This window comes from Dunckerocampus dactyliophorus, chromosome 2 (assembly GCF_027744805.1).
Source record: "Dunckerocampus dactyliophorus isolate RoL2022-P2 chromosome 2, RoL_Ddac_1.1, whole genome shotgun sequence".
Lineage (NCBI taxonomy): Eukaryota > Metazoa > Chordata > Actinopteri > Syngnathiformes > Syngnathidae > Dunckerocampus > Dunckerocampus dactyliophorus.
In genome coordinates this window covers 31,810,860-31,832,403 of record NC_072820.1, presented here as the reverse complement: position 1 = coordinate 31,832,403, position 21,544 = coordinate 31,810,860, and the positions used below count along the sequence as shown (strand labels likewise).

Here is a 21,544-nt window from a genome sequence, read left to right as displayed (position 1 = left end):
TGGTGTACATTTAATATTGGAGAATACATTTTTTGTGTTTCAGATAAAAAGAAAAATAATAACGATACAGGCTTGTCATTGGACAGCGAAAAACTTTTTTTTTCTTTATAGCTATAAAAAGAAAAACAAGTTTAGATGCATGCTTATCATTGGTCAGCAGACTTTTATTTTTAATTGAGGGTTTTTTTTTCTTTGTAGCCAAAAAACAAAGTTGTAGATACTTGTCCTATCTAGTGTGACTGGTGTGTGTCCCACCTAGTCTTTCAGCATGACCTGAAAACGCCTGCTCGGATTTAGAGGCGAAACGTATTTTAAGACGACCTGAACAGTCCACTTGCAATGGATTGAATTCCCTGGCAATAAAATGACCTGGATAAATGAGAATATTCACAAGCATGGATATGCGTGCTTTTCTTTGGACAGTGAATGTTTATTTCTTTATATCCAAAAAACTAAAAAATATGCTTTTGTAGGTAAATCTGTGCTGCCCTAACTTCCAAAATACATCATTTCTTTGCTCGAGGGCTTCCCCCACAGGAATAAAGTAAACTGGACAGCCATTATTTCAGTGACAGAAAAATATGTGGTGAATGTGAACGTTTGTTTCATTTTTTTGCGCTGATTCTAGCTAGTGCTTAGCGTCTGGGCTGGCCGACCAGTATTCCAACACAACAAACCTTCACGCAGATGTTGTTACATACTCAGTCAGCATTAGCATTTGGACCTTTTCAATAAGGATTCCAATTGAAGAGATAAAGAGTGTTGTTTGTCTGGAGGCCATTGTTTAGGCTTAAACGTCAAGCAATTAGCATGCAGCTGCCCCTTCATGTCGTACATCAGATGAAACGAGTCAAGCGTGTAACTGGCTTGCTTGGATTTGAAATGGATCCAGGGGAATTCAATAAAAAAACATCACGGTAGGATGATGACGATGATAATAATAATAGCATCACAATATGATTTCCACTTCAAGTCAATAAACGCTGACACGGCGTGCTAATGAGCGGCGTTGGTTCTAATCAATCAACATTTTCTAAAACGGCAGACTTCTAACAAATGGGAATGAATCCATTGTGCCAGAGGTGATGGATTCTCAGCCGCCTGCTGCGAGATGAAGCCCCTGTGAGTTTGATATCAAGTCGACGATGAAAAGACAATGCCTTTTCAGATGTCATCTACAAAGGCGAACATGATAAACGCCATTGAGCGCCCAATAGCTACATTAGCGGCGCTAGTAAGTAGGCGTGCGCATTGCCATTCATTCATGGCAGCCAAATAAATGTCAGCGTAAAAAGAGAATTAAAGATTTCCCAGAGGTGGCGGCGACGGCAGCAGCGCTCTAATAAACCTGACGTCTCATTTTGTTTGCAATTTGTCCTCCTGTCAGGATTTGATAATTTGCCAGCGCTAGCCATGTCATGTTATAGCATTTTATTCCTGATTACAGGCGGGGGAATGCCTCTGATCCCCCCTGGTGGGATCATTCTCAGCAAAGAAAAGAAGTCATGTCAATTTGCTCGTTTTCACGCCTTCGATTAAACACTTTTAGATGCTCTATGCTAGTCTACTTAGCCAACACTGACACTGATGAACTACACAAGGCTTTTACTTGCACGTCCATTAAAGCGCTAATTACCATCTCCGTGCCAGCCGCCATATCGAATGAAAGAGATCTAGATCTAGATCTAGATCCAGCTTGGCCGCGCTAATCCCAGATAAGGACTTGATGACAAAGACCTGCAAAATGCGGTCCTTTTCACGTTTACAGCCGACATAAAGGCAGTAACGCCAGCTACAAGTGGTTTGATGTTTGAAACCCATCAAGAACACAATGGAGATACAGTACATGCTTTTCAGTTTTTCTTGTTTTGTTTTTTCTTTTTTCTTTTAAAGCTTGTTTCTGTTATTTCTGGAAAACGAACACAAAAAAATGTTCTTTAGTGTTTCAGATTTTTTTAAATATAAGGAAAAAAATTTAAGACACATACTTTTTATTGACCTTTTTATAGCTTTCTTTTTGTATCTGAAAAAAAAAACACGTTTCTTTGTTTTACAGATAAGACAAAGGCAAGGCAAGTATATTTATAGAGCACAATTCGGACACAAGGTAGTTCACAGTGCTTTAAAGAAAATAAGGATAAAATCATTCCATAAAACCTAATATCGTTCGAAAATTATTACATACAGTGGTGTGAAAAAGTGTTTGCCCTCTTCCTGATTTCTTGTTCTTTTGCATGTTTGTCACACCTCAATGTTTCAGATCATCAAACAAATTAAAATCCTAGTCAATGACAACACAACTGAACACAAAATGCAGTTTTTAAATAAAACGTTTTATGATTGGGGAGAAAGAAAATCCAAACCTACATGTGTGAAAAAGTGATTGCCCCATGAACATCATACCAACAGTAAAATATGGTGGTGGTAGTGTGATGGTCTGTGGCTGTTTTGCTGCTTCAGGACCTGGAAGACTTGCTGTGATAAATGGAACCATGAATTCTACTGTCTACCAAAAAATAATTTCTTGACCTCAAGCTGAAACCAACTTGGGTTCTGCAGCAGGACAATGATCCAAAACACACCAGCAAGTCCACCTCTGAATGGATGAAGAAAAACAAAATGAAGACTTTGGAGTGTCCTAGTCAAAGTCCTGACCTGAATCCTATTGAGATGCTGTGACATGACCTTAAAAAGGTGCTTCATGCTGGAAAACCCTCCAATGTGGCTGAATAACAGCAATTCTGCAAAGATGAGTGGGCTAAAATTCCTCCCCAGCGCTGTAAGAGACTCATTGCAAGTTATCACAAAAACTTGATTGCAGTTGTTGCTGCTAAGGGTGGCCCAACCAGTTATTAGGTTTAGGGGGCAATCACTTTTTCACACAGGGCCATGTAGGTTTGGATTTTTTTTCTCCTTTAATAATAAAAAGTTTCATTTAAAAACTACATTTTGTGTTCAGTTGTGTTGTCACTGACTAATATTTACATTTGTTTGATGATCTGAAACATTGAAGTGTGACAAACGTAAAAAAAAACAAAACAAAAAAACAAACACTTTTTCACACCGAGACAGGCACTGGACTCGTCACTAAGGTTCTCAAGGGAACACATTTACTGTGACACTGGTAGAGCAGTTGAGTTTTATTTCCGTTTTAAATGGCTTAGTTACTCTTATTTTGTCTACTATGTTGGGCAAAGTGAGTGTAAAGCCATGTATAGCCACCATTACAATACATTGATGTATTGTATTGGCGGAAGTAAGCTGTCCAGAAAAAGAGCTGCTAACGTGTGAGTCTGTTATGTTACCGTATTTAAGTCTAATATGTCTTATTTTCTCCGATTATGTCTACTATATTGTGTAATACAAATGTAAAGGTGACTATAGGGGTGTTATTTCATGTACTGTATTGAGAGCTCTAATAATGTTTAAAAAATGTATTTAGAAGATTGTAGTCATATTTTCTATGCCAAAACTACGAAAATATTCCATTCATTGATACTAAATCCTACTTCGTGGAAATTCACTTATCGCTGTCGGGTCTGGAACCAATTAACCACGATAAACAAGGGACGACTGCACATGCTTTTTTTGCTTTTTATTGGTGAACAACACATTTTCTCGTTATATCTGAAGACGTTTATTTGTTTTTTGGATGAAAAGAAAAAATTGGAAATATAAGCTGTTTTAGTGTTTCATTGGACAGCAACACTTTTTGAGATTTTCTTCTCTTCATAGCCAAAAAACAACAAAGTTTTTTCTTGGGAAATTTTTTCTTGGGAAAAAGAAGAAAAATAGAAAGAAAAATAAGTTTCTTCAATAAAATAAAAAACAAAAAATAAAAGAAAAATGCAAACTTTCATTCCCTGAAGTAGCAATAGCAACGGTATTCCACATGTAAAATTTACAGAGGTTTGGATGGCACGAGGAGGGAATGTTGTACACACGTTGCTTGTCTAAGGTTGCATTTCCCCAAGTGACACATTTCCAAGTGTTATCGGCCAAAGCAGTGGTCTTCCATGTTTATGTCGCGTGCGTCCTATTAGTCACAGTGCCATATCTCCCTGGCATGCTGTATTGTAATCATTCCTCTTATGGATACAGTAAGTGTTGGCCACGCTGCTTGTGCTTGCAGTAATTATCGGCATGTGTAAACTTTTTCCTTTTTTTTTTCTTCCCTGTAAGCAATAACGTTGACGGTTACGACAGAGAAACATATTGAATGTCGACTGGTTTCCCAACCTGTCACGTTTGCCAAGAAAGCGGTTTCCTTTTTCGCTCTCTCCGCAGGCTTTCTTGAGTTTTGGCACAGAGGCAAACGGGACACATTCCAGAAGAAGAAGAAAACATTTCTCACATGGAGGTGGTGTTCCACTCCAATGATAAGCGATACCTTTTTTAGTAGAAGCAACTCAGTTTGATGACCGTGATTTTTAACGATATAGATCAGGGGTCGGGAAACTTTGAAAGCCACATATTTGTAAAATGTATTTCTGTGACGGCCATATCATATTTTTTAACGCTGGATACAATTAAATGTCTGCATTTTTAGGCACGACCAGCAATTTTAAAATATATTAAGTCTTTGAATTTATTATTTGAATAATGTTGTTATACTGAAGCTAACCAATAATAATACTATAATAATAACAATAAAATAATAACAAAATACTTTTTACCATTGATGTGACTTCTGGTGCTGCGTGGTTTTGCACGGTACTCCTCATCTTTCTTTCTTTTTGCAATGTTCTTTGCCAAAAGGTTTACCCTGCAGAATTAGCTAGCTGACTATTTGATTAAAGGACTGAAGTTTACTTGTTGACCTCTCAATGACCCAGGGAGGGCTAGCGCATTGTTCAATAATAATCAAGGTTTGGTGTCTAACGCGTAAAATATAGGAAGGACAGCTGGCATAGGCTCTGGCTACCCGCATTGCGGTAAAAAATGGATGGCTGGATTCAAATGCATAAGAATGTTTTATATTTTGAATGTTATTTTTAATACTGTGATTTCTATAACGTTTTTACTTTAAAATGCGGAAAAAAATGAAAGTAAATACATTTTATTGTGTTAAGAAATGTCTGAGAGTCAGATGCAGTCATCAAAAGAACAATATCTGGGTTCCCTAAACCTGATATAGATCATTATCTCGTGTCAAAATAATCACTAAAGCCACGTTAAAACACATTTGTAGTGCATGGCAAAGTAATAAGTTGGTGGTATAACCTGAACTAACTGGAAGGTTGTGGTTAGCCAATCAGAAGCCTGAAGAAAGATTTGTGGAAAAGGCACAAATGAAACGTACACCAGATAACACACTGTGATGTCATCTAAAGCAGGCATGCAAATAATTGATATATTAAATTCCCTATTATATTAATCATGTATTATATAATATAATCAAAATTACATGTAATAATGATTTTATCTAAATAATAATATTGTAACAATGAAAATATATGATTCAATAATATATGTATAAAATAATATATATTCATTCTCTTTTTTTGGTCACAATAATAATATAACTACGTTAAAATGGAGTGCAATACATGGCCACCACCAGCACAGCCGCTGTTGATTCAATTTCCGCTAGTTTGTCGTTTGACTTTTAATGGTTATAAAGAAATCTCCAAATCAGGGGGGTCCAAACGTTTTCCTATACAAGGGCCACGTTGATATTTTATAAAGCAACACATGTAGTCATGCTAAAGTAGATATTTCAAGAAATTTTGCGGTTTTTTTTTTTCAAATATTCCAACCATCTGGTGAAATAATCTTCAGAAATTTCCTTCTCGTAAAATTGTGCCTTTATTCCCCAACCTAATTCGCTAACTTAATTTTGTCTTTCTCATAATATTACAACTTTAAAAATATATTTTCACTTTATAACATTATAACCTTTTCTGCAACCTAATTTTCCAAACATTACAACTTTATTTCTTGTTTTGTTTGTTTCTCATAATATTACAACTTAAAAAAATAAATTTCTTTCATATTTCAACTTTATACTACTAAAATGATGTTATTTTTCCTCATAATATTACAACGTTATTCTTATAAAATTACAACTTTTTCTCGTTACATTACAACTTTATTCTTGTAAAATTACGGTACTGCTGATTTTTCCTTTTTTTTGTTTTAGATTATATTTTTAGAATGTGCTGGGGAACCATCCATGTTCTCCTCATTAGGGTCGCAGGGCTGAATTCAGGGCTGGAGCCTATCCCAGCTGGCCAGCCAATGGCAGGGCACATATAGACAAACAAGCATTCACACTCACATTCATACCTATGGACAATTTAGAGTCTCCAATTAACCTAACATGCATGTTTTTGGAATGTGAGAGGAAACCGGAGTACCCGGAGAAAACCCACACACCCACGGGGAGAACATGCAAACTCCACACAGAGATGCCCAACAGAGATTTGAACCCAGGTCTTCCCGATCTCCAGACTGTGACTGTGTGGCCAACATGCTAACCACTAGACCACTGTGCTGGGGTAAAATAAAAAAAAAAATAAACAGTTGCAGACCACAAATGGCCGCCGGGCCACACTCTGGACACCCGCGCTTGAAATAAATAAAACCTACTTTAGTTACTATTTTACACCATCTGAAATTAAAATCTAGTTAAACAGTAATAACGCACGTGTATTAATTATATATATATATATATATATATATATATATATATATATATATATATATATATATATATATATATTTTTTTTTTTTTTTTTTTTTTTTTTTTGCTATCTAAAACTTAACTTTGGAAAAATCATGATTTGAACTTTCAAGGAGAATGTGGTCCAAAAGTCAGACAGGAACCCACAACAAAAAATGAATTCTTAGATTCTGGTCTGGAGCTTTCTCCGAGAAGTTAATTTCCAGTCAGTGCGTGGCGGAAAATGTCAAACAAATGAGTGCTTTTAAAAATAACCACACTGCTTTAGACACACGTCAAAGACAGAAGACAATAACAATCCCAGATGTGAATCGTCTTCGTCTGCTCACTTCTCGATGGAGTCGAGGTTGTCTCGTAATGGCATTGTGAAAAAAGAATAGGCGCTACTAAAATGCCTTAATTGATCCTCATTTCAAAGAGGCTGCTGTTGAAAGGCATTTCAATCAGCGCTACACAAGAGTGCTAATGAGCGTATTATGAGGACCCAGTGAACAAAAGCGGACGATTAGAGCGCTGCGTTTGGGTTACTTCCACTTTTGTTGTTCCGAGCTTTACCTATGGAAGCGACACTTTCCTCAGTACCCCAGCTCAAAGTTCACCAAGTGGACTGTGCAGACCAGCAAGTGACCACAGGGCCCTCTTTTCTGTTTCCATGACTTGCCAATGAGCTCTTTGTCGCAGACAGGCGAGTAATTGTTGGGACTGTAACCCTAGCCAGTTTTAATCATTTGTATCACAGGGGTTATGTAAACCTTCCTCCTGAGCGGGACAAGCTGCAGCAGAGGAGGGAGAAGGACATGGGGGCTGGGGAGGGGGGATGTCTCTGGAAAAGACATTGGAAAAGACATTGAACGCCTCATGCGAGTGATTTTTCAATGGAAGGTTGTCGTGCGCTGCCAAGCCCCTCCAGGGCTCGTGTAAATAAAGTTAGCTTGACGGGACAGCTGCACAAAAGACACAATTTACGACTTAAAACGGATAAAAATGATTTAGCAGTCATCCTATGTTGTGATGTATGTTATTATTTAGACATTTGCCATCATTGCTTTGATCTTCTTGCAGAAACATCCAAATATGGTGTAAGCCCAGAAGCAGAAAGTTTGAGCAAAAATGTCTAAAAGTCAAACAATAATCAGGAGTTTAAAAAAATCTTAACTTGACAGGACGGGACAGCTGCACAAAAGACACAATTTAGGACTTAAAAGGGATAAAAATGATTTACCATTCATCTGATGTCATCATGTGTGTTCTTATTTAGACATTTCGCATCCTTGCTTTGATCTTCTTGCAGGAAAAAGTGGATCCCCAGAACCAGAATGTCTAAAAGTCCACCTAGAATCCACAACTTGAACAAACATGTTAACCTGTTGGGACAGCTGCACAAAAAACACAATTTAGGACTTAAAACAGATACAAAGGATTTACCGGTCATCTTTTGTTGTGGCTGACGTTATTACTTAGACATTTGGACATTAAGCAACTACTTCTGAGGAAGTAGTAAAATGTTTGTACGCTATACCTATGTGTAATGAGGTGCTTTTCTTTACGTAGGATAATTCAGTACCGTAAATTCCGGTGTATAAGCCGCTACTTTTTTCTCAAACTTTGAACCCTGCGGCTCATGTTCTAATCTTGTGACATCTATTCTTCAGAACTACTACTAATTGTTTAAACATGTCATTTGGAAAACGCTATTCATCATAAGGGCAAAAAAAAATGTTCAGGAAACAACCAAGAAGCCATCATTCTCTGCGTTTGCTAACCCTGTCACTCGCGTTGCACACACTGAGCAAAATCAAGCACAGTTTATACTAAATCCAAATGTAAACCTTTGTTGGATTTGGAATGATTCAAAACATCGTAAATGTACCGCCAAGATTGCCAAGCCCGTTATGATGAATGAAAAAAAAAGGAAATGTAACGTATAAAAGCGGAGACGTACGTGGATCCAGGAGAATCCACGCAGGGATCCACGCGCTATGATGACACAAAGGGGCCCCTGTACCGTGGTTCTTAGAACGTCCAGAGGATCTCTCCAGCAGAAATAATGTGTAATATCCAGCAATTTCACAAGTGACGCTACGTAAACCTTAGGCAAGCGTCACAGGCATCCACGTCATATCCGCCCACGTATACTATACATGAATTACAGACACAATAAAGCATATAAAACACAACATAAAATGCCCTGTTGTTCTTTCGGAGATGAATAAAGTATCTATCTATTCTTCTAACACTGACTACGGAAAATAAATGACCGGATGTAGGCGTTTTTCCACTTGTTTATGGGGGGTCGGAACCAACGTTTAGGTGCATACGGCCACCTACTGTACCGGAGTGTAGACGTGTTGTGCACATTCGCAGGGACAAGCTTCCATCATAGAACATACACGAAGAAATGAAATTGATGCCGCTTTCAAGTTAAAGGCAATAGATTTCAGGATAAGCGGCATAGAAGATGGATGGATGGGTGGATGGCAATGGATTTGGCTGTCAAGACCAGGAAACATGGCTGCTTCGCGTAGGATTATCACCATTTGAAGGAGGACACAGCTCACCAAAAGTGTGATGAAGGAATTAGGACGCTGTTCAATTCTGACACGTAGGGTAGGCTATTGTTATCTACTGTATGTTACATGCACTATTTGGCACTGTTTTTAACTAGCTGTGTACAGTTCTGCACCGTTAATTAGCAGTGTTGCACCACTATCTGGCGCACAGTTTGGAATAAAAGCATTCACTTTATTTTATGATGTGCACGCCTGCGGTTTATACGCCGGTGCGGCTTATACACTGGAATTTACGGTAAAACAAATATGACCCATAACCTACAGAAAAGAAAACATATTTTAAGAGTCACTGAAATGCAGATGAATTCTGTCAGATCAAAATGGTCCCACATGGGGGAAACCTTTATTTTCTTTCAGTCTCCATGTCACACTGGGTTAAATGCAAGAATTGTGCTTCAACAGATTTGTTCTTATTGCAGAGACATTGCACCCCGATGACAGAAGTCACACTCGCTTCCTTATAAACACTGTTTCACCTCGGTAACAAGCAACACAAGCAAAACAGCAACCGTATCAGTCACGTGACTTTTTCTTAAAGCGATACGTGCACCGACACGGGGCTTCGCTCTTTGAGCTCGACACATGCGCCGACGCATGGATGTTCCCGGGCCCAATCACTAATCACTACCGGTTTAGTACTCACATATTAACGAAAATCTCTAAAACTGTTAACAAAAATCCATAACTTCAACGAAAACAAAGCAGGACTAAGCTTGCACTACATTTGTCAAAGGAAAAGGCAGTGATGAAAACAGATGTAATATTATGAAAGGTACTGCTTGCTACATTTTATAGTTAAGTAGTGCTTTATTTGTAAGTACTACCACTGTTTGTTTAGTTGTTACTCAGATGTTAAGGCAAAGCTATGCCATCTTGCTAATCGGACTTTTTAGGTGGACAGGGTACTTTTCTCAAACCAACTAAAATCGAACAGTATCCTCTTATCACTATCCACTATCCGTAAAACGTTTTATCATTTTAAAATTTTACAACAAAACTGTACGACCTCACTGTGTCGTCAGATGCCACAAATGGACACACACGACTGAAAATAGTTGCCTTTTTCACAAGCAAATAGTAAAATCTTGTTTCAACCAATAGTAGTTCAAACTTAATACAACTTATGAACAAAATGTGACTCAAAGACGGGCGAGGTATTCCTTTTTCTAAACCCAAACACTTTCCAGAGTATGGTGAAATCACTGAAGTCGAATTAACTCGTGGAGGAATTCAAAATCCAAAGAAGTAAACAACAACAAAGAAGGTTCGGACTCGGTTCAACTTGAGTTTTCCATAGTTCGTTAAGTGTTCTGGTTGAGAAAAGTAAAAGTTGTATTAACCTTGACCTAAAACCAATTATTAGTTGAAGCAATTTGTTTTCCCGAAAACTTGTTGTGTGTCCAGTTGTTGCATCCGTTGACATAGGTAGTACCATTTTGCCTTATTTTCAGCCGGCATTTTTCCACAGTTTTTCTTCGGCACTGTTACTCCTTTTTTGACGGTCAACTGTGTAAAAGCGCATCTTGCAATACCGGGACCGTTGTGACCCGTTCTGACACCCGACACCTCTCCAGTCCTGTTGTGTTGCAAGTGATTGTTGCTGTCTCTCTATTCCCCGATAAGTCATCTGGGATGTTAGACGGTGGCGAGCTACCATTTATTGTTGCCTTTTATCGTTTCATCTTTTTAGCATTTTTTTTTTGTCTGGTGTTCCAGTGCACAACTTTGTATAAAGAAGGAGTACATAGGATTTGTGGCATTGATTTATCATGAACGTGCCAAAGACAAGACAAGATGTTAACAGAGTGAGATTATTGTGTTGATTTAAGAAGATTGTGTGCTTTTCTCTCGACGTCTTGCGGCAAATTGTGAGTTTTGCCCCGAAGGACGAGGCCACAAATGTATTCGAATGAAGTCTCCCAAGACTTTTTTTTACATTCCTTCTACAGTCAGCCTCCTCGTGTTCTTTTTATCCACGTCGGTCTTTTGTCTCCTGCACCTTTTTTTAAGCACCAGAGTTGTTTGAAGATACTGTGTGTGTGTGTGTGTGTGTGTGTGTGTGTGTGTGTGTGTGTGTGTGTGTGTGTGTGGTTGAGGTGCTTTGGATTGTTCTGACATAAGTTGCTGATTTAGTGTCACTCTACACCTCCAGACTTTGTCATCCGGTCCAATTACCCCGCACCACCCACCCGTCCCCCGTCCTGTTTAGTCGTTTGAAGTGCAGCAATAAATGAAGATGCTCCGTTTTGAACTCTGTTCCTTCATTGCTTTTTAATTACGCAACATGCAGTCACTCAGCAAACTGTTTCATTATGCTGGTTATCATGTGTTTTTGTTGGGAAGTAGAGTCAATGCCGCCTCAGGGTCTTGCAACCTGTCGTTAAAAATAGGTTTGTTTCACTAATCAAAAGATAGGAACGAAATCCAAATGCACTTTTGTGTACTTTTTTGTGTACTTTTACAATTTTTGTTGTTGTTGTTTTTTATTTTATCTTATTAATTATTTAGTATAAGTATTTTATTTTATTCCGAATTTTCCAAAAGAGCTTTGTCAGTCCTTGACGACGCGACGCAAACTTGTTAAAAACAGGTTTATTGCACTAATCAAGGAATAGGAAAGAAAAAATATATACACTTATATATTTTTGTTTATTTTGTTTTCATTTTTATAATTAATTTTATTTTTATTTGATTTTATTTTTTATTAATTATTAACATATAACATATGCAGTTATATGTTGTAGTTTATTATGTTTAATTTCTAAATTTAATTTAAAAACCTTTTTCAATTAATGATGTTATTTTTTATTGTTGTGTGGTGTCTGAATGTTCCAAAATAGCTTTGTTGACCACAAGGATGCGAAGTAAACATTGCGCCTGTTAGCATTTGTCGCTCTTTAATGAACTTGAAAGTCGTCCGGCTTGTTTGTCTAATTATGTAGCGTAGCCGTGCTATACGTCTGAATCGCCCATGCTTGTAATTAGAGACGAAACGAGGCAAGGCTAGCGAGTTGAAAATCAACCGAAATATCAAAGCAAAGTACTGCTGCTTGTTGTACAAAATAAAGTGCAACTAATAAAATATTATTTTTGTACGTTAATGTTTTTTTGTATCCTGATTGCAGGTGACAAGGTGACCATGTTCCCCGTTTTGGACATCGACCAGAACGATATCGTGGACACGAACGGTGCCGGAGATGCCTTCGTTGGAGGTATGCACTGCTTGTTTACAATACTAATTAGCATTTTTGTTTGTTTGTTTTGGGAAAGAGAGAAGCACTCCTGATAAAGTACAGTCAAACCTGTCTTAGCGGCCACCTTTATAGAACGGCCACCTGCCTATAGCAGCCACTGAAAAATCCCCCAAAAAAGTTTCATTTTTCAATCAATGAAGCCGTCGTGTGTAGACTTTAATTACAGAGTCCTAGCTCAGTCACAATCATTCACAAGATCCACACAAACTGTCAGTTGTTCCACATAAAAAAGCCGTCTTCTTTTGAGCTTGCTATTTCCTGGTCAAACATGTAACTTTAAGAGCATTTGCACCAAAACATTACCGCAAAGTAGGCTGGGAACAGGACGTGCTCCCAGCGACGCTACAATAAAAAAAAAAAACATACGCTAGCATGCATGCGGCAGCGGGAGCAAAACGGAGTTCGGTTGTACTTAATTGAAGTATTTTAGAATGTACTCAGGTTATTTTTCATCAATCCTCATCCACAAATCTATCAAAGTCCTCATCTTCAAGCCCCACTACATAGCTGTCCAGCCAATGCCTGTAAGAAATGACACCGTTTATTTCCTGGTGTGCACTGGTCAATACTGTAATGCCGCTTGTTGTGGGGAAGGAGAGACTCACGTCGCCGATGCACTTTAATGGCTTTATTAACAGCGGAGAACACTGCAGGACTTTACATCCACGCCAACATAAACACACTTCCCAACTCTCTCCAAACTCACAGCTAGCACTGAGCCTAGCTCTCCTGCTCGGGACGCCCACCGTCACTTCCCGTCACTTCCTGATGAACTAAAGCTGTAATGACACTCTGCCGTATAAAAAGTAAAATATCAAAAACAAGCGTAAGACATTACTAGCACAGCTTTGTTCTGTGGGTGGTGGATATATTCTATCAGTTATTATTAAGTCTCTAGCTTCCTTTTAGTAAGTAAAAACCTTGGCTATGATTGCACTACATTGTCATGTAGACCTACAAAGTACACTTGGAAGAACAAGAGGTGAATAAATGTATTGCAACTGATGTGAAACTGATGAGGGGTAGGATTAAATAAGCTTTGCTTCTTCCTACTCCTTTTTGGACATGCAAAATTGTGAATTGTACTATGTGATGTGCTACTGTTTGACTCATATGCATGTTCTATAGACAAGTTTGACTGTATTATAACAATATTTGACAATTGGTATACATCGCATCACGATGAAGGGATTGTGCGGTAACAATAAAATACAAGCCCGAGTTGTGGTTGCTGTCAAAGCACTTATTTACAATTATTTGTTTGATAACATCACATTATCCCGATATTTGGCCCACAATATCGGTCGTTTCAGGATACAACAATGAAATCACAAAAAATTGTCACATATCTCCATAATTAGGGAGTTGTTTTTAATCAACATGTGTGTGGTTGTTTTTTATGTTTGAAACAGGAGAAATGTGAAAGAAATAACTGTACGATACTTCGCCTTATTGATCTTTTGTAGTAGCTATAATTTCATGACCATAACTTCATTCATTCATCTTACTGTTTTTGGAGGAGGCGCCACAAACTAGTATTACGGCTCGCGATGATAACGTAATACTCCACTATCTCGTTACGCAGGGTTCCTGTCTGCGTTAGTCCAGGAGCATCCGCTGGAGGAGTGCATCCGAGCGGGACACTACGCCGCGAACGTCATCATCAGACGAGTGGGATGCACCTTCCCCGAGAAGCCGGACTTTCACTAGATGCATCCGAGAACATGGTTGCATACAGTACATGTCCGTGTCGGGAGTTTATGTTTTTCTACTACACAGTGACCACAAGAGGGCACAATAATCAACAAATTGCTGTACTAGTAACAACTTTTTACCAAAAATCTTCAATTGGCATTTTTTTCCTGTCATTTGTATCTTGCTAGCAAGAAGACACAAACCGCCTGATGTCAAAAGGTAATAAAGTTCACTTTCAATATGATATTTTTTGTGCACAGAACACAAGGACACAATTTTATGTGGATCGTAATCCAAGTTTGTGCAGTGGTACCCGTAGATCTCAAAGTGGGCCAAAAATGGTTTCTCTGCTTTCAGTTTTGATGAAGTTATTGCATTTTTCCGCCATAGATTGAACGCAATTGCAAAGACTGACCTCATTAGTACATCCTGATAGTTTTGTTGGACAACTTTTATGGTAGTTTTATTATTTTCATCATACCACCTAGACCCACCACCTGGAGTCGTTTTTTACAGTACGCTAACCAAAATTGAGTATGTATGGTAAAAATTAAGCAAATATGTAACAGTTTTCAAGTCATTTTCTCACTCGAGTGCCTTGCTCATTCCTTCTTAGGGTTGTCATGGTAACCGATGTCTTAAAAAAGACTAATATTGATTCTAAATAATTGGTTTTACTGTCTTTTATTTCCTCGGCAATGTAGTAAAATGCGATATGGTTTTACTGCACTTCTTTGTATTAAGTAACAAATATAACGAGTTAATAATAAAAAATAAAAAAAAGGATGAACTTTTTACCCTAAGGTCCCAAAATGATCCCTCTCACAAAAGTGTAATAAAAATGTAATGTAATCATTTTTTTTTTCACTTTCACTGCATCAAATACAATGGTTGTTTGTCTATATGTGCTCTGTGATTGGCTGGCGACCAGTCCAGAGTGTACCCCGCCTCTCGCCCAAAGTCAGCTGGGATAGGCTCCAGCCTACCCCCACGACCCTAATGAGGATAAGTGGCATAGAAAATGGATGGATGGATCCAGTATTTAGTGTATATATTTGGATTAAAAGAACCCCTGGGAAAAGTGTGCCATCATTTATTAATTGCTAAAACTCTGTTGTGTATCGAAAACATTCCGTTTTTTAATGGGAGTCAATGGGACCAAATTGTCCCTGAGAGTCCAGAGTGTGCACATAAAGGGAAACCATCCCACCTTGCAGTAGAGGGGATCATACAATGAAACAAAATATAAGAATAAACAACAAATTCTGGGCAAGTTTGAAACAATGCACTATAAAAGTGAGCGATACATCGAGAAAAAAAACAGTCAATAAGCAAAATGTGAAGGTTTGGACCTCCAATGTGGCACATTCATCTAAAAAAGATGCACACCAGTTTGGAATGGCTCCAGCAAATTCAACCAAATGCTTTATTATGCTAATTGTGTCCATTAAAGGGGAGGATAGGGGCTTGGGGGGTGTTATAGGAGCATCCTGGGTGCGCCCCCCTCTACAAACGAACTCCAAAAGTGCCAAAAGATGGAATATACAGTAGGAGCTTTTTTTAAGACGTTTCTTAGGTAGCTCTTTTTATACCCATCCCCCAGCTGTGCCATCTAGACGGAGTGGGGGGTCCGCTAAGCGACTGTGGTCCAACAACCTGTTACATCATCTTATCAGCTGTCAATCAACAACAAAAAGGCTTCTCATTAACTGTTTGTGGTGTTTTTTTTCTCCCACACAGATGCCACTTTGAAAGAAAGTATGTGTGTGTGCGTGTGTGCGCGGGTTTGTGATTGGGCACGATCACACTCATGGGGGGCAGCTGGCTCATTGGCCTCTCTCAAGATGACAGATGGCAAAACACAAACACAAAAGGGGAGGCAGCCATGATTAAGTCATGAGAACGGACGCCCACAATGGGAGGGAAAAGTCCTTTTCTCCTCACTTTCCCCGCGGAACTTTTCATCCGTCATGTGGAGAAATGTGATTATTTATGTAAAAATGGCTCAATTTTATGAACTTTGACGGATATATGATGGTTATATGGTGGTAGGAATCATGGGGGCTGGTGTGGTGCCCCTACAGATGGGCAGCAGTGTTGGTGAACACCAGTCTAGTCTGGTCTTGGCAAGGGCCGAGCGGGTGTCGTTTTAAGGGGGATGGGGCACATTTTCTCCCATTCAAACCATCCAAGATGTACGTGGGGGGCACGCTATCAGCATCACCTGCAGCTCCCCTTCCCCGTCCTCCTCCATGACAGATTTACATGACTCCCACCCATTTTGGACAAATTAACAAGATGTATGCAGATTGCATAGGATGTCACGTCCCAGAGCGCCATATTTGTTTCTTATGCATGTTAGCAAGCCAGAGACAGGACCGTACCATGTTTTTCAATTTTGGGGCTGCATCGTGACTCAAAAAAAGCAAAAAGAGAAATATATTCCTCTAATAAAAGTAGAAACAAATGTCATGAGACGTCTTTCTTTTGTTTGCCATCCATTTGTTAGCTACTTAGTACCAGGCTACTTCCTGGTTCAAGGACGATGGGCTAAGAGGGATGTTTCCGTCATTTGCACATGTAAAAAGAAAATAACTTCTTCGGACAAAATTGGAAAAAAATTGTGGCGGGGACGTATTTGTTTAGTTTTTGTTGGCTGTCCGTTTGTTAGCTAGCAGGCTACTTCCTGGTTTGAGGAAGACGATGTAAAATGGTGGGATTGTACAATTTTTTCACCTGGGGTAAGGGGACTGTTTCAGCCATATTGCAAATGTCAAAGCTATAAAATAAGTTATTTGAAAAAAAGGGGGAAAAATTGTGGTGCGATATTTTTTGTCGTCTGTTTGTTTGCTAGCAGGCTACTTCCTGGTCCAAGGAGGATTATGTAAAACAGCAGGATTGTACCATTTTTTTCATTTTGTGTAAGGAGAATGTTTTATCGTCATATTGCCAACGTCAAAACAACAAAATAAGTGGAAAAAATTGCGACCAGACATATTTGTTTTGTTTTTGTGTGTCGTCTATTTGTTAGATTGCAGACTACTTCCTGGTTCAAGAAAAATACCTCTGATAAAACAGAAAAAAAATTATGCAGTGTCTTTGTTTTTTTTTAATTTTGTGCGTTTCTTGTCCTTTGTTCGCCAGCAAGCTACAAGTTGGCTGACGTAAGACAACAGGATCGTACCATATTTGGATCTGCAGCAAGAAAATGAAAAAGTGATAATCAAAGTGCATCGATTTGTGTTTGTTGCCTCATACACTACTTCCTGTTTCACAGTGGACATTGTAAGACAACAAGACTGGAACATTTTTAATTTTTTGGGTGGGACGGAACACGTTCGTCATTTCACAAAGTAACTTCTAATAAAAGTTTTTGTGTTGTGCGTTGTTCGTTTTTTAAGTTAGCAGGCGCCTTCCTGTTTCACAGTGGACGATGTAAGACAACAGGACTGGACCATTTTTGATTTTGGGGTGGGACAGAACACATCTGTCATTCCACAAAGTAAGTTCCTCAATAAAAGTGACAAAAAATGTTTTTGTTTGTGTGTTGTTCATTTTTAAAGTAGCAGGGTACTTCCTGTTTCACAGTGAACCATGTAAGACAACACGACTGGACCATTTTTGATTATGGGGTGGGACGGAACACGTCCGCCGCCGTTCCACAAAGTAAGTTCTTCTTATGAAAAATATAGTTTTGTTTTTGTTTGTGTTTTTTAAGCTAGCAGCCTACTTCCCGGTTCACATAGGATGACGTAAGACGACGGCCGTACCATTTTGGATTGTTTAGTGACTGTCTGTTAGCTAGCGGTCTATTTCTGCTACGACTACTTCCTGTTTCATTGCAGATGAGAAGATTTTTATTGTGGAATGGGATTTATTTGTGTACATCTTATCAGTAGGGTTAAAGCAACGTGTCTCAGGACGGTCTCATCCCCGCTCACATTTTCTATTGAGTGGGTGAACAATCCAACGCTTGGTGAATTGTGCTTCACAATGGTTGGAAAAGCCGACAGCGAAGGATGAAAAAGCGAAGTCGCTATGAGCCCTTGGCTGCTACAAGCCAGTTATCACTGTGCTAACCTTTGTGACACCTCCTGCCTGAAACCCAAAAAGTCAGGAAGATCGTGAGGCCCTGCTTTTACAGTGTGTAACTCACACTGAAATTGAAGACCAAGCGAGCTTTTGCCATTCCTGCTTATAGGAAACAACTTATGTAGCTTTCGCATTTGTGTTTAGTTGCTAGGCGGGGGTGAACATGAAAAATGAAACACAAAACAGTAGTTAAGTTAACCACAGTGGTTAAGTAGATGTCTGTCAACCGTGTGCTATTTCTAGTGCAGTGCTGTGTGTGTCTGTGTGTGTTCATATTGTAATCCAATGGGAAGTGAGCAATTATGTATAATGACTTCTGTATTATTGCAAGAGCGCCAATCTCAGAAGAGTTTGAATGCTGTGTACTGTTACTAAACAAGTATTACCCCTCCTCAGGCATGCTGGAGTTCATTACGAGATTAAGGGCAGCAGATAATAAGAGATAATAAGAATGCATGATAAGAGAGAAAATTACCTTGTCAACTCTGCTACTCGCTTGTCATACGTTTCCACTGGCGAACGCTTGGGCTAGTGGGTACTATTTGGTCAGATGGGGCTCCGAGAGTGCTGAGTAAATACCATTGGAGGTATGATCAAGATATGCTAACGTTAGCTTCGCATGTTTCCGTGTACACTGTCCCCTTTACTGCAGTTTGTCTTTGTTACCATGGAGACGTACAGTAAATACAGAAGAGCCTCATCTCCTCCGTTGTTGCTGTCTGTTAGCACCACTGCTTGTTTTTACCAATTTTCCGAACAAGAATAATGTTCAGGTTTGGATAGTTTTGACATTTCATTAGTTGAGATTAGTTGTTGTGCGTTTTGACATCACTACTAACAGGGTGACGTAGCTGCAGTTTACCACTTTCCCCACTAGTAGTATTCCTTTCCGACTGTGTATTGGAAATAGTAAGATAATAGATAATAGTAAGTCACACAATAAATTAAAATGAACTCCATCATTTTGCCAGCCGCAACATAATGCCATGTGCATGTGTGTCTGTTTTCGTCGTCTCCCACTTCCAAAACAGGCGGGAAGAGAGTTCACTCTGTCCGTTGGTTTCAGCACCTTGCCGTGTTTGTTCCATAGAACAACGGCATGAACGGCATGAGCCCTTTTGTCAGTCATACAGTCTCGTTGGGTGGAGGCGGGGCCGGCAGCATTCACATAGAATGCTGAAGGGTGTAACGTTGTAGTAGATTGTACTTTTCTTAATAGTAATGTTAAAAGTTTGCCTCTTGTAGTTCTCGTAGACCCAACCTCATGTATCGTCTTGTCTTGTGGACTCATTTCTAGTGAATACTCATTCTCATCCAGCGTTGTTGTTTGTTAGCGCGTCTGACGCGTTCAAGGCAGCTTGTTTTTTTCAGTTTTCTATGGCAAAGTAGAATAATGCTCAGATTTGGACGATTATGTTTTAATAGTTGTGTATTAAGACATTTGCTGGAAGGTATTTTACGCATCTTGACAAAACATTGAATGGCCTAATTCATTTTCATCACATAATTTCACTCATTAGTTCACCACTCGTGTGTTGGAATGCATTACAAATGTCCCTGGGGTACATTGTGGTCGTCTACTAGCACGCATTTGTAATATTTGTAAGGCGTAAACACAGAAGAGCCTCGCTCTCCTCCATTGTTGTTTGTTAGCACCAAGGCAGGTTGGTTTTTCCACGTCCCTGTGGCAAACTGGAATAATGCTGTTTTTGACCATTTTTATGTTTTATCACCTGTTTAAGACGTTTTTGTCAGGACGTTTGTGCATCCATCCACCATGTGCTATGTTGCTCCGTGATGCGTTCCAGGCGGCTTGTTTTTGCACTTCCCTGTGGCAAACTGGAGTACTCATGCTGTTTTGGCATTTTTTTGTTTTAGGAGTGATTTAAGACACTTTTTGTAGGGCAAATTTACACGTTTTACACGTTGTATTTCGACAAAAAATTGTATCGCCTACTTAAGTTTTGACACTTTCATGACAACTTCAGGTCACCATTTTCCCCACTTGTGCATGGGAATGCATTAGAAAATGTTCACTAGCACACATTTGCCATGTTTGTTACCCGGGAGATGTAAATACAGAAAAGCTGTTGCATCCTCCATCATTGTTATGTGACGCATTCAAGGCGGCTTGTTTTTTTTTCCACGTTCCCACAGCAAGCATTTTGACAATTTCATTGTTTGGTAGTCAAAAACATGTTGGCACCACATTTCACCAACTTCACCACTAGGTGTTCGCACTCGTGCATCGGAACGCATCGGGAAAATGTCCATTGGGGTACGTTGTGGTCGTCTACAAGCAGGAATTCCTAGTTTAAGCAGCTTGTAATTGTATTTTCTACCATTTTAGTCAGAAATGTTTCATTGGGGTGGCTAATGTGAGACCATTACACAGGGGTGGCAATAAGTTCAAATGTCTGGATGGCCAGTGGGCCGGCCAGAGAGTGACGGGGGTGGCCACGGCCACCTCTGGCCACCTTGTAGCTCCGCCACTGAGCATTAACAAGTAAAAACAAGAGGAAGCACAACAATAGTAAACACAATATTGTATTAATGCATACAACTTTTGTATTTCTTGCATACTGTATTTTATGCATCGTGCAGGTGTTTATGATATGATGGTGGGTCGACACTAAAGACGTGATGTCTCCAGTGAAGGAGGAGGGAGGGAGAAGGAGGAGGGTACCATTTTGTCACAGGCTGCTATGTAGATTAACCTTTCAATTAGTTGTTATCAGCTGCTCTCCATGCGAGCTCTGCACCTCGGATATGCCTTTTTTTTCTTTTTTCTCTCCCCCCTCCTCCTTTTAATCATTTCACCATCACGAAGACAAGAGGACTCTTGGAAAAACTTGAGGAGGTAAACTAAGCACTTAAATATGTTGTTTTTGTGGATGTTTTTTTTATTGAATCGTTGAATCATTGAATCGCGTTTGTTGTGCTTTCTTGCATGCAACTTGGCGTCAATTTGTGCACACGCGTTTATTTAAAGAGCGATTAAAAGCACTGGTGGTGGGACATTACGGGGGGAAACAACTATACAGCGTTTATTAATGAATTCCCCCCGCGCCTTAACTTGTCTCTTTCCTCCCTGCGGGGCTCAACTATTTTGGTTGTCGGAATTATTTAATGGCGATAAAGAGGTCATGCCTTCATTGCGCAACGCCATGCGGGACGTTCACTGTCATCACGTCTGATGAGCAGGAAAAACACGCACACTTTTATGGAATAATGTTTAATTGGCTTAA

General features: G+C 39.2%; 2 protein-coding genes across 3 annotated transcripts in view; both read left to right on the top strand.

Moving 5' to 3' along the window:
• The window catches only part of LOC129168461 (adenosine kinase-like), a 142,808-nt gene extending 125,515 nt beyond the window's left edge, over positions 1-17,293 (top strand). For both annotated transcript variants that reach the window (XM_054753769.1, XM_054753778.1), the window contains exons 10-11: positions 12,381-12,467; positions 14,095-17,293. In XM_054753769.1, coding sequence (XP_054609744.1) covers positions 12,381-12,467; positions 14,095-14,219 — 212 coding nt within the window. In that variant the 3' untranslated portion in view covers positions 14,220-17,293. The remainder of the gene's footprint in view (positions 1-12,380; positions 12,468-14,094) is intronic.
• Positions 17,294-20,994: 3,701 nt separating this feature from the next.
• The window catches only part of kat6b (K(lysine) acetyltransferase 6B), a 41,539-nt gene continuing 40,989 nt past the window's right edge, over positions 20,995-21,544 (top strand). Inside the window, exon 1 of the mRNA XM_054766510.1 lies at positions 20,995-21,156. The gene's annotated coding sequence lies outside the window, so the exon portion shown is untranslated. The remainder of the gene's footprint in view (positions 21,157-21,544) is intronic.